Source organism: Malus domestica, chromosome 09 (assembly GCF_042453785.1).
Source record: "Malus domestica chromosome 09, GDT2T_hap1".
In the NCBI taxonomy this organism is placed as follows: Eukaryota; Viridiplantae; Streptophyta; class Magnoliopsida; order Rosales; family Rosaceae; genus Malus; species Malus domestica.
Genome location: NC_091669.1, coordinates 407,935 through 421,803, shown reverse-complemented (window position 1 = coordinate 421,803; position 13,869 = coordinate 407,935). Strand labels below are relative to the sequence as shown.

General features: G+C 39.4%; 2 protein-coding genes across 2 annotated transcripts; both read left to right on the top strand.

Annotated features, from left to right (window-relative positions):
- Nucleotides 1–123: 123 nt before the first annotated feature.
- LOC103442103 (probable inactive shikimate kinase like 1, chloroplastic) lies at nucleotides 124–2,423 on the top strand. The gene is made up of 10 exons (XM_008380853.4): nucleotides 124–449; nucleotides 535–581; nucleotides 687–741; nucleotides 841–913; nucleotides 1,007–1,094; nucleotides 1,172–1,254; nucleotides 1,365–1,491; nucleotides 1,631–1,709; nucleotides 1,797–1,861; nucleotides 1,969–2,423. The coding sequence occupies exons 1-10, from the start codon at nucleotides 275–277 to the stop codon at nucleotides 2,035–2,037; spliced, it is 861 nt and encodes a 286-aa protein (XP_008379075.3). The 5' UTR covers nucleotides 124–274; the 3' UTR covers nucleotides 2,038–2,423.
- Nucleotides 2,424–4,302: 1,879 nt separating this feature from the next.
- LOC103442102 (uncharacterized) lies at nucleotides 4,303–8,332 on the top strand. Its single transcript, XM_008380852.4, has 6 exons — nucleotides 4,303–4,506; nucleotides 4,765–6,352; nucleotides 6,441–6,692; nucleotides 6,898–6,978; nucleotides 7,399–7,995; nucleotides 8,197–8,332. Exons 2-6 carry the CDS (start codon nucleotides 5,069–5,071, stop codon nucleotides 8,248–8,250), a joined length of 2,268 nt encoding a protein of 755 aa, XP_008379074.3. The 5' UTR covers nucleotides 4,303–4,506; nucleotides 4,765–5,068; the 3' UTR covers nucleotides 8,251–8,332.
- Nucleotides 8,333–13,869: the final 5,537 nt, after the last annotated feature.

Genomic DNA, 13,869 nt, shown 5'->3' with positions numbered 1-13,869 from the left:
TTAGTTTTTTTCGAACTGGGGCGGGCCAGAGCCCAGAAAACAACACAACACTTGCACAACTAGGAATGGACCTGGGCCGGTTAAACTTTCGCTGTTTAACAGATAACGATACGTCGTCGTTTCAAGCTGTTGAAATCCAAGTACCTTCTCCTCCTCATCGTAGCTACCGGCCTGGGCGGATAAGGTGATGACAGTTTGTTAACAGTTATATCGTTACCAATACAGAGGAAGCAAAAAGCCGTAAGCCGCCGCCGTTTTGTTGTAAATTGTAGAAATGGAGATAACAAGGAGCCTCCTACCCCATTCGTCTTGCTCCAAGCTCCCACTCCGCACTCCCTTCCGCCACTCTCAAGTTCCGGCTTCCACTTTCTCAATTCCGACTACGTCTCGCCCCCACTTCCGAAAACCTCTCGCCGCCTCACGCTCCGCCTCCGACGGCGGCGATTCAAGTGAGTTAAAATTTTTAATTTCTGATTTATGCTTTCATGCGCGCCCTGTTTGATAATTTGCTCTTGTCACTTTGTTTATTTGAAGGCTCAGCAGCCAAGGTTTCTGTAGCTGACCCGTCTTCGGCAGTGAAGGTGAGCTTCATGTTCATGGATTCGCCTGTGTTTCATCATGAATTCTGAAATTTTAATTTTGTTCTCGTTTGAAGTGCTGATTGTAACTGTTCAGTTTTAATTCAGAACAAGGCAATAGATATAACCCCTGAGCTGAAGGGAACTTCCATATTTCTTGTGGGTAAGCATTAATTTACTCGGTGCTAAAATGCATTCAAAACTCGAATCCTTGCCTTGCGTGTTACGAAATAGAATGATGATGATCGTTTTGGTGGAAAAGGCATGAAGAGCTCCATGAAAACCAGTTTGGGGAAGCTCCTAGCCAATGTGTTGCGGTATTATTACTTTGACAGGTACCTCTATATGCTACATTTATAAAATACCAGGATAAGTTTCTTTGCTCTAGATGTATTAGCTGAACTTGTAATTTGTGTTGTTTTGTCCAGTGATAGTTTGGTTGAGGAAGCTGCTGGCGGTGGATCTGCTGCCAAATTGCTTAGGGAGGCTGACACAAATGGTTATCGGGAATCTGAGGTGATAGTTTTCGAAGTATCATTCTGATGTGGATTATTTTGGGTTTTATGCATGTATAAATTGAGATATTGGTGCAGACTGAAGTATTGAAGCAATTATCATCCATGGGTCGATTGGTGGTTTGTGCTGGAGATGGTGCAGTTCAGAGTTCAACTAATCTGTAGGATTATCAAGATCACTTAGTTCTGACATCATTGTTACAATCCTTTGTCATTTATTTATATATAATGTTAGTTGTGCATTTTCTGACTCGCTTCAGAACATGTATAGGGCTCTTCTGAGATATGGAATCTCTATATGGATTGATGTACCTCTAGACTTGGTGGCCAGGGGCATGATTGAAGATCAAAGTCAGCTTCCTGCACTCAACGTATCTGCTTCAGCATCTTATCCAGAGGTCATCTCTTCCTCCTCAAACTTATAACCGTATACAACGTACTCTTGTTGGCCTGAGAAGGAAAATAAATGGACTGTACCACTTAACATTGTGCAGCAGCTTAGTCCTGATAATTCGTACTTCTGATGTTGATAACCAGGTTTTGACTCACCTGAGTACTATGTATGAAGAAGTCAGAGGTGGATATGAAACAGCTGATGCAACCGTTTCCATTGAAAGTATAACTCTGTAAATCTTTCCTTGTTCTTAATGTATTAGATTATGTTTCCTCGGCAGTTCTAACGATTTTGTTTTTGTCCGATCAGAACTAGCTTATCAATTAGGTTATGATGATTTTGGTGATGTAACCACAGAAGACGTGGCATTGGAGGTATTTAAGGAGGCTAGTTTTGAAATGCATACATTGTTTGAAATTTAAGTCAAACTGATTAAGGAGGCAAACCCTTGGATTGTTTTCCTCTCTATCTGTGGATTCAGGTTCTGAAGGAGATGGAGAAACTGACCAGAGTAAAGAAGATGATGGAAGCGGCGGCAAGACCTTTTTGACAGTCGGGCAGTGCAGAGCCCCCATTTTCATCAGTTGGAACTAGTTTCTGCTGTAATATCAAATTCTGGGGATGGCAACCTGAAGCTTTGTGCATGTCGTGTGTTGGCTACAATTCTGTGTTTGTTTTCCTCATCCAAAACGGCGCATTGGCATTAGCAAGTCTCATGAATTTAAAGGCTGGGAATTCATTCCCGAGAAATTGGAAAACTTTGATGGAACGAGATGTTAGTGTAGTGGTAGTATTTTCAAGTTTCAACGCACCTTTTTTACCTTGTGGACGCTCTGCTCTTGTTGATTTTACTTTTAATTGTTTAATCTAAAGGTTTAATAAAATAGAAGAATGTGTATGAGGTGAGAAAGGGTGGTGAGAATTATTTCTCCAAAACTATATGCTTTTATCGTTTTGCTAAAGGGTAATTGTTAGAGAGATTAAATTTCTATACTAAATTTTGTAAACTAATTGAGGTGGTTGTTGATTAAATTATTGGGAATTTAACGAAAAGCTTTCGGTATTGTTCATTGTAACGAAAAACTATATTTTTACACTAAAATGTCAATCATAGTACTATTCACTTTTACCTTTATTTTGTTCTTATCGTTAAGACTCAAAGTTTTAAATCCATTTTCATTAGTTTTTCTTAGATTATTACGTAAGTATTAATTAATATGCTAATTTCTTATTGATGACACATCATTTTAGTTTACAAATTTAGTTCAAAATTTTATTCTCTCTAACATTATCCTTTTATAATACTAAGAAGTCAGAAAACAATTGAATTGGCAGAGGAGTCGTAGGATCCTGACATCCTGTCATGTGACACCACGTGCCCTATACAAAGCAGTAGGCCCTTAAAGTTTGGGGCTTGGCCCAATTGAAAATAAGGCGGGTTGGTGGTGGGTGGTGCATTGAAAGGAGCAAAGAAAGTGTTGTGGCAAAAACAATGAAATTAGCACGGGGGACAGGATAAGCCTCCTGAGTAGTCCCGTCCTGACTCAATTGGGTCGTCGTCAGTAGACTGACTGAGTGGTTATCTGTTTAAATGTGAACACGTCTCAAGTTGACTACTGGATCGCCAGCTGCCGCGTTATGCTCGGAGGCCCATGCAAAAGTGACATGGAGTAATGTTTTTGAAAAAGAAGGAAGAGTGGGCATGAGGCTGGAAGGGGACTTTGATGATGAGATTGGACTGTGCTTGAGATTCCTGGTTTGATTATTATGTTTTTACTGTCGATAAATTTTATTTTTTAAGTTACTAAATTTTTAACACATATATTTCATTATTTGTATACTGTTATGTGATGTACCATCTCGTATATTGGTCACATTAAAAAATCTCTCGTCATGGAAATTTTTTTTTATTGTGACGGGAACACAAGTGTTACACTACATGTTTTTATGTAAGAAGTAAGAAATTTTATTTTTTAAGTTATTAAATTTTTAACACACCATTTGTATAGTGACATGTGATGTACCATCTCGTGTGCCAGTCACACTGAAAAATCTCTTACTGTGGAGAAAATTTTTATTGTGATCGGAACACGAGTGTTACACTACGTGGTTTTATGTAAGTAGTGAGAAATTTTATTTTTTAAGTTATTAAATTTTTAACATGCATATTTTATAATTTATATAGTAACACGTGATGTATCATCTTATATATACCGATCACAATAAAAAATCTAACTTAGTCGTGGGAAAGTAGGTATAAAAGCAAATGCAGTGGCAGTGGAGGCGGGAAATAGTTAGTAGAGCGCGCTTTATACGTGGAGGTAGATCTCTGTACGTAGAGATTGCATATGCAAAACCATACAAAGTGAAAGGCCGTCAGGCAGGGTAAGATTCGTTTCGTTTTTAAACTCAAAGCGTCCAAAGGTAAAAAGAAAGTTAAAAAATTAAGAGAAAGACAGAGGGGAGAGAAGGCAACGCGGTGCGAAATTGCGAACGAATGGAAATGCGTTTTAAAATAAGAAAAATTAATGAAAAATATTTGAATTTTTTTTAGTTTTAACGATAATAAGAAAAAGAAGTTAGAAGTGAATAATATCATGATTGATATTTTAAAGTAAAAATATGATTTTACGTTAAAATAAACAAAACCGAAACTTTTATTTAAAATATATATTAATTGAGGATTTTGAAAATTACAGCCGAGAAAAGGAAAAGAAATTGAACATGGGAATGGGGATGACGCTTCTCGTATTTTGGGAGAATTGGGATTCGGATTGGGTTTATAAACTTGGCCTCCTTTTTCTCCTTCTCTCTCAGACTCCTCCTGTATTTGGTCTCTGCCTCTCTCTCTCTTCCAAAGCCAAAACCAAAACCAAAACAAAAACCCTTGTCCTTTCTGCTTTCAACCGGAATTCAGAAGCATCGGCGGTGGTTAATTTCACAGGATCGCAGTTTGCATGGAAGATCATATTTTTTGAGATGATTCGTTGTTTTATCTCCGCTTCTCTCGGTGGTGCCGGTGCGTCTTCTCTTCTACTGCTAAATTACTAATCACTCTCTTTTAACTTAATCCGTCTCTATTATTATATTATATGTATTACTAGTAAAACCAGTCAAATAAGTCAGTCCGTCCTCGTCTTTCATGGCGGCCTCTGTTTCTCTTGGTCGTCTCGAGTATACGTCCGTTCTGCACTCGGATTGCTCTTGCTCTTAAGATCAGTGCTTTGATCATCATTTTTCGCGTTTTCTCAACTCATTCATGTGAATATTGTTTCAGGCCTGGCTACTGATTCTTCAGGCATTTCATGACTTGCTGCGAGGGAGGCCTATGATCCTCGCACAACTCCCATGCGCTTAAGTTTCTCTTTGGAGAGAGTGGTAACTCAGATGTTTGAATTCTGGCTGCCTTTGGTAGCTTCTACAGACCACTTGTGTTCTTAATTGAAGCAGAAATTAAGAGCACTTATTATTTATACTCACCATTTTGAAGTACAGCTCTATCAATTGATGGGCTGATCTGATCCGATTCCCTCGACATCCCTTCCCATTCTGTTTGGTGATCAACCCTGTGAAATTTAGAAATGGGATTGCCTCAGGTACCCTCAACTGGAACTTCTGAGGAGGTGCGAGCTGCTTGTCTGGGGTCCTTTTTACAAAGCCCGCCTCGATTTTCAAGTATGAGCACATGTGATATGGATGGGATGCTTGGTGGAAGTGCAAGCCAAGTGGGGGGGAATCCATTATGCTCCTCTTTAGGAGATTACCAGACAAGGACCTCCCTAGAATTTTCAAAGCTCCCTGATCATTCACTTGGATTTAGAGGGACCGCGCGAGTCACTAACAATGTTCATGGTTTGTCAATTGTTTCTGTTGATAAAGCTGGTCAGATCACCCCAAGAAATGGACAGAATGTTCTGACCCCTGCTTCTAGGATTGTAGGCTTTGAATCAAGCGGAACAAGTTCTCTAAATGATGATGACTCCAAGCGTGTTTCATGTGGGCACGTTCACTCCGCTTCTGCAGTTAATGACACAACTAATGGAATTGTGACCAGTGGGTCTCTAGTCAGGAAGCGATTGTTGTCCTCTTTGAATACTATGCTTTTTCCGCACCAGTTTGAAGGTGATCATTTAAACATTGGTTGCAGAACTTCTGGAGCAAATTATCCTGCTGTGAGTGATAATTTTAGTACGTCTGTCGCACATGATTATAAGAAAGCAAATGTTGGGAGCAAACGTAGTTTTACCATGCCAACTTGGTCTCTACATAGTTGCTTGGAGCAGAAGAGCATGGCACATGATAGTGGTATTATGGAATCCATTTTTTTCACGAATGGCCCTTTGCTGGAAAACAAGGATATCGGACCTCGAAATAGTTATCAATCTGCACCTAGATGTGATGAGTTGAGAAAGCGGACTAATGCAAAAATCCAAAGTGGGGCAATATCCATATCTCCAAAGGAAGTGATCTCACCTTTGCATCCTTTGTCACCTCTTGGCCCCAGGTTGTCTGAAAGATTGAAAATTGCAGGGGGCTGCAGGACTACTGACAAAGAGTTGGAGGATTGTCATTCAACCTTAAGGAACGTAAAACAAACACTTGACAAGTCTGATGCAGACATTATCTTTTCCCCTGAACTAGGGGAGTTTAAGATTGCTAGTAAATTATTGGAAGATGTTGATGTTTTTCACAGGGAATTCCTTCCATCTTCTCTAGAGAATAGTACTGGCATAAGTTATTCTTTGTCCCACGGGTCAGCTCCCAACTCCCAGTGCATGAGTGGGCTTTCTGTCGGGAGATCCTTGGTTGGTTCATTCGAAGAATCTCTACTGTCTGGTCGGTTTATATCAGGGAAACCCAGTCAGGTTAGTGTCTATGTTTCTGCTGTGTAGTAAATCCTGTACATTATTCATTGTTGCTATGTTATAACTGCTGGAGTATTTAAATATGTAGAGAATCAATGGTTTTCTGGCTGTGCTAAGCATCACTGGGGGAAACTTTTCTCCGCAAACACAGAAGCTTCCTTTTTCAGTAACTAGTGTAGAAGGTGATTGTTATTTATTGTATTGCGCATCCATACATCTTTCGAGAAATTCTGCATTGAATAGGAGTGGAGTACAAAAGATTAAACGAGGCCTCAGCAATGATGGTTCACCGATTGTCACAAGCCGCCTGCGCATTCCTGTGAAGGGCCGTATACAATTGGTATTTGTTGTCTGTTCCTCCTGTTATAAGCATCCATTTTATTATCTATTGCCAGAGATATTAAAGGGTCAAGTTTTTCATTACCAGAGTACTTGTTTGACTGAATTACTTGTTGAAATCGTCATTTTATGGAGCATGTTACATTGCGATTGGTTATCATTATTAATCATACTAAATTAAGCTCTCCATACTTTGATTTATGCAGGTTCTAAGCAATCCAGAGAAGACACCTATTCATACCTTTCTTTGTAACTACGATTTAAGCGACATGCCAGCTGGTAGCAAAGTAAGTTGAGTGTTCGTATCTTGTCGCTACTATACTATGTGATGCTTACGAACTTTGTATTAAATATAATTTGTTGAAAATTTATCTATCATTATAAATTTGAAATATAGCGGAGTTGTAATCCCGCATCCAAGGAGAATGTATGCTTACATAGCAACTCATACAGCTTTCTAAATTGTATACCGTGCATGCATTGAATTAGATCTCTACCTATAATTTAACTTCAACTTGTGAATTATATTGCCTTTAAGCTGCATTGATGGATTTTGAAACGATTTTGTAGTTATAAATTCAATGTGTATGAAAAACAATAAAGGACTATAGAATTATGTTGTGTGGTTTATGATATTCCATGTTTCTGAGGCTAATTTAATATTTTTTTTTGTTCTGTTCATTTCTTATCTGTTCAAATCAAAGTAGACTTTCTTACGCCAGAAGGTCACCTTAGCATGCAGCCCAAATTCTTCCCAGTCGGGACATGGGAAGACTGATCTGAACTCAAAAGTCATAGAGAAGAAGGAAGTAGAGAATACAGCCGGAGTAGACATTGTACCTACAACAAGATCTGTGGATCAGAAAACTGAAATTAGAAGTGAAGACTCTAATTTTGTGGATTCAATAGATGAGGGGGATATCTCCAACTTATCCCCTAAACTGGGAAGGGGATCCAATGCTTCGTTCCTTGTTGAGAAGAGCCTCAACAATGAGGAGTACCGAAGCAGCAATGGAAAGGAGCGCGAGTTTGCTGATGCATGCTATGGAACCGACAGGAAGCACGGACATGTTTGTTCAAGGTTCAATCAAAACAGTAACGGTGCTCTCCGCTATGCTCTCCATCTCCGTTTCATATGCCCTTTTCCCAAAAAAAGTTCTAGGACAGTCCAGAGGTGCAAATCAGATCCCCTATCTACACCACAGAGAACAGGCTTAGACATGGATGGGGAGCGCAGATTCTTCCTGTACAATGACTTGAGGGTCGTGTTTCCTCAACGCCACACAGACGCTGATGAGGGAGAGGTAATGTGCATATTTACTTGGTCATGCAAACGCATCAAACGCTCACATATCAAAACAAAAGTGATCTTGATGAAGGGGATATTTTTGCATTGCTGCGCAAATATGAATGCCTATAAATTTGCCTTGTCTTCGCGTTGTGCTATATCTTGTGCAAGCTTAGCTGATTATGCTCTATTTTTTCTTTGGTTCTTTTAATCGCAGTTGAACGTGGAATACCATTTCCCGGAGGATCCGAAATACTTCGACATCAACTGAAGCGTCATTTTCCCTTGTTTTTGTTTTTTGTACTCCACTGTGTACATATTCTCATATATATATATATAGCTTTCTTTTGGTTGGTTGGTTGGTGATGGTGACTGATATTTTGTAACACGGAAATTAGTTTGGGCCGGGCCATTGCGCTTTGTTATTTTTGGCGGGAAACTCCCGATGTCGTGTTTGAATTTGTGGGGCCCATCAGCCGCACATACGCACAACAATGGAAAAAAAAAATGTTAATTGACGCAAAAGTGACGAGGGGATGGAAAAAAGAGGGTCTCTCTATGCAAATTACAAAAAGACAATCCAAATTAAAATTCATGAACAATTAAGAAACTCATTTGCTTAATTTTATTTTATTAAGTTGTCAAATATTTTAAATACTTAGATCTAAATTAATAAAATTTTGTGATTAATATGCATTTGAATCTTCACATGAGAACCTTAGAAGAGCAGGAGTTGGAAGTGTATTGTTAAAAATATTTTTTATTTTGGTTAAGAGATTGATGTGGCAGGCTCGAGGTGAGCTGAGTCAATTAGATTGATGTATCATGGTTAATCAAGGTTAAATAAATAAAATCAAAGGGGGCCAGCCATTGGCGGCATGACACCTGGAATGAAAGGGAATTAGCCAACCTTGTTTACCTTACAAGCGGCAGCTGTATCCGACAAGTGACGCCATGCACTAAAGGAAACGTTGTTATTGTAAGTTGCTAATTGAAATTTACTTAAAACAATTGGAATCAAGTAGGAAGGAAGGAAGGAAGGAAGGAAGAGAGCAATGCCATTCTAGGGTTTTCTTGCTCGCCACGCAACTACATAATTAACATATCAAATTACCCATTAGATTTTCTCCGGATCTTTTTTGTGTGGATCATGAGGATTTGTGAATTGTATTCGTTCATCGTATATCGTGTGGTCATTTTTTGTCAGATACTATTTGTGTTTAATTTTAAATAAAAATATTTAAAATGATTTCTAACCGCACGATGTACGATGAATGGACACGATTCACGAATCTCCGAAATCCTCACAAAGAGGATCCAGATTCATCAAATTATAGAGTGAAAGAGTGGGGAGTCAGTCAGTGTTTAGTCAGCAGGCATTAGGCATTAGGCATTTCTATTGTATAACGTCGCATGCACACAACACAAATGAATATATGAGAGCGTATCAGTCCTCCTCTCATCCATCTTCAGTGAGCACGGAGAAAGTGACGGTAAGAGAGAGAGGAATATTTGCAGCAGATCATGAAGGAAGAGGGCAGAGAGAGAGAGAGAGAGAGAGAATATGCAGAGACAAAACAGTTATATTAGGGGCTCGTCCTTTCCAGGATCCTCATCCATTTAATTTTCACCTTAATTCCTATTCTGCCCCTCTCTCTTTCTTTCATTTTTTTTTCACCTCTGTTATTGGGGTAGAAGAATCAAGAGTGTGTTGTTTTAACTTTTAAGTGTGTGTATGTGGAGTTTGATTGCATTTTGGAATATTATATGGCTTCCATTTACTTTGACTTTAAAATCTTAATTTTAAAAGAATAGGAAATGTTAAGGAAACTTTCTCAAAAGTTGGACTTTCCGTCACTTTATTTTTTTCTTTTTCCAAATCATGTGTCGACATTATAAAACAATGTGCAAAAAATATGAGTTGGTGGGAAGTTCATGAAATATCTCACTTTAAAATAATCTTCTTAGCATTTCTCTGAAAAGAAAATCAACCTCATTAATTAGTAACTAAATAATTATTAAATCAGTGGTAATAATATGATTTGATAGGATATGATACAAGCTAGTTAGTCACGCTTAACAACTTCAACCAATGTGCTCCAACTCGTCACTTTCTGTGCATACCATGCGAATGAGAGATTTTTCAGCGTGATTGGTATACAGAGTGGTACATCACATATCATTATATAAATGGTAGGATATATGTGCTAAAAAATTAATAACTTAAAAAATAAAACTTCCCACAACTCCTATTAAAATATGTGATGTACCACTTATGTTTCCATCACAACTAAAAATGTCTCTATGCAAAGGGCAACCTTGGTAAACAGAAACGTACCTACGCATTCTTCAAGTCCCAATTTTATCCTTTCTTCCAACTAAATTTCCATATTTATCCTTTGATTTTTCTTCTTGTTTTTAATTATATCTATGTTTAATTGTTGTGCAATGGGGAGTGGGGGTAGTCGTGTCATTTGGCGGCACCCAATCATATCTTTCCGTCCCTCCTCCCGCCCCCAACTGCAACAGTTTTTGTAATCGCTACAGACAAATATGAAATCTGTACTGACCCCGTTGTCTCCATTTATTCCTCCACTCGACTCCACTCGTGTCATCCTCCTCTGTACCACCCTTTATAACACCTACATCCCTCCCTCCCTCCCTCCCCATAAACCCCTCTTCTCCTTCTCTCTCTTCTTTCTCACACTAAAACCCACCTGCAGTCTACTGAGGGAGATAAGCTTTCTCTGTGCTCTCTGATACTGCAAGTATTGGTGTTTCAATGGAGGCAGAGGATGAGATGTATCATGACTTCCTAACTCAGACGAACACACCTCCCCCTCCACCTCCTTATCCTCATCATCCCAACTCTTCTCTTTCTTCTTCTCCCTCCCCCTTCCTTTTCAATAACCTCCTCTCTTCCTCTTCTTCCCCCGGACTTCCCCTGCCCCCCACTAAAACGCCTTCGTCCCACCAAATTCCTACCCATCCTCAGCCCCATACCACCCCCCACGCTCGCCGAGCTTCTTCTTCCACCGCCGCTGCAAATCGCATCTTCCAATGCCATTACTGCTCCCGCAAATTCTACACCTCCCAAGCCCTCGGCGGCCACCAAAACGCCCACAAGCGGGAGAGAGCCGCCGCTCGCAGGTCTCTTATTGGCGCCGGCGGAGGTGGCGGCTGCTCCTCCGTTCCCACCCACTCTCCTCACCACCCTCATCATGTCCCTGCTCTCAATGTCTCACCTCCCCCTTCTCAATATCAGATCATGCCCATCAACGCGCCACGTCAGCATCATGATACTGATGACCATGCTCAACAATATTCAACTGGGCCTCACCAATACCATCAGCTCCGGCGGAGCCACCACCAGCAGCAGCCAGAGGCAGCCGTACACGACAGCAGCAGCTGCTTTTTAATGGAGATGGAGCACATAATGCAGCAGGACAACCAGCCACCTTACTATTGGGCGGTGGACCTCTCCAACATCAACACTACTAACCACCATCACCACCACCACCCCCACATCCCTGCCGCCGCCTCCACTTGCTCTCTTCCCCAGATGATTGACGGCCCCACCACCTCCGAGCTGCCTCAGCCCCTCTTCTCACGTGCACCCCCTTCTTCCCACACCCATCAATATTATCATCGCCATCCTCAGGATGCCACTGCCGCTCATCCTCCTCGTGACAACCCCACTCTTCACAGCCTTGACCTCTCCCTCCGCCTTTAATCATCATTCCTAATTTACACCGTTCCTATCAGTGCTCTCTCCTAAAATCTGTCAGCCCAGTTTTCTTCTTTTTCCAGAGAAAAAAAAAACTCAATTGCTCTTAGAAATAGATGATTCAAGTCTTCAAGATATGGAAGGAAAGCGAAAAGTGGAAAAGTGCTTGTGGGTCTGTTTTTTTGTAGGTTTTTTTTCTTATTTGGTTTTGCAAATTAGTTACAGAAAGTCAGAAATGTTGGGCTTCAAAGTTGATATGTAATGAGTTTGACATCTTGTTACATGAATCAATCAATTTTTCAAGCTTTATACTCTGCATTGATCTCTCTCTCTCTCTCTCTCTCTCTCTCTCTCTCTCTCTCTCTCTTTATTATATGATGATGATGATGATGATGATCGTGCATGTCAAAATTAAGTGTCATCCCAAAAACAAAAATGTGTTGTGAAAACAGGGATGAAATGAATCGATGTAGTTTTTGGCACCAATCGAGATGGCATCGGACCATCGATGATTTAAATTTCTATGTTACGAATCTACCCTTCTGAATTCTGGAAAAATGCCCTGCAATATGCGGCGCGCGCGCGATCGATCACGATATTATGCTCGTCGATCAGTTGTGGTTCAGTTTTTGTACAGTGGGCCACCTCAGCTGCTTTTGAGGAGGAGAAAACCTCCCACTTACATTTTAATTTTTATGCAACAGCTGGCTGATTTGGTTACGGAGGAATAATGGTATTGCTTGCAGTTGCAGCCGATTGGAAATATTATTATTCCTCTTGTTTTTGGTCCGGCTTGTTGAAATTTCATTTCAACAATGCTCAAGTTTCCAACGTGTTCATAGGATCGTAGAAATAAAATCAATCGTCGAATCTTAGATGAAATATTGATAAAGAGGTCGACATTTTAAATTATTCTAATTTATAAAGAAAATGTCGAACCCTGGCAGCAACTATGTGACAGATTGAAAAATGACGGCACATGAATGGGTGTGTTTTGGGCACAAGGGTCGAGAGCCATATGCCAGATTTGATATGTGACTGATTTATCGTATAAACAATGGATGTGTTTTCGCGGGACTGATAGAGAGTGATAGATAAAGCAGATACTACTAAGATAGAGACTGATAGATACAGCAGATACTAATAAAAAGGAACCTCAAAAAGGGAGAGAAATTTGTTACTTAGTACTAAAGTTTAGTGGTATCTTTTTTTCACGTTTAAATGATGCGAAAATTTTCATTGTGATCGGAAATTTAATTTTTTAAGTTTTAACTTTCTGGTGGGATTATAGGATCAGCATGTGCTGCTCCTCCCTGGATGTGAACGGGTGGCAGATTGCTCCTTAGTTCCTACGACAATCTCCTCTTCACCTTTATGGCTATACCCATAGTTTAATGCTTGAATATGAAATTCTTGATTGGTTCTTTCAATGTACAATTCAGATGATTCCAACAATATAGATATTTTGTCTTCCACCGGAAGCTCTTGTGGCACATCAGGGTGCTCAAAATACTGTAGATTACATTCCCACATAAAATGAAGATGCTTTTTCAAACCTGGAGTGTATAATTCTGAATAGGGATCGTTCCGACACCTTTTTGAGCTGTTTCTCATATTGATATGCTTTTGTACAAATTCAGGAAAATATTCCCTTTCGGGGCATTGCAAAATGTCATGGGTCTTTAAACAGCAAAGAGCACAAATTGTAGGTTTAAATCCATAAAAACCCTTTTATGCTAAAGAAACCCATAAAGGCAAATCTCCAGCCGATGGTATCTCCATCATGGAATTGCTCTCAAGATCAACAAACTATAACCTGCGAAACAAATAAAAAATAAAATCAACAAATAAATAAAAGATATATACAAAAATAATTAACTAAGAATAAGATAAACACAAATTATTTGAAACAATCCCTGGCAACGGTGCCAATTTCTTGATAGGATAGGGATAAAAACACTTAAAAATACTTGCAAGAGTACAAGGTTGTCGTAATATAGCAGTTCAAGTAAGGTCGTTTTCCACAATGATTGAATTAATAATTTGTATTTGAACTAATTCTTAATTAATTACTTGAAACAAAGTTTGGAAAATATTGATTTTGGAATTTTATATAATAAAAACATTTTAAAATAAAAACAATTAAATAAATCAACTAGAAAC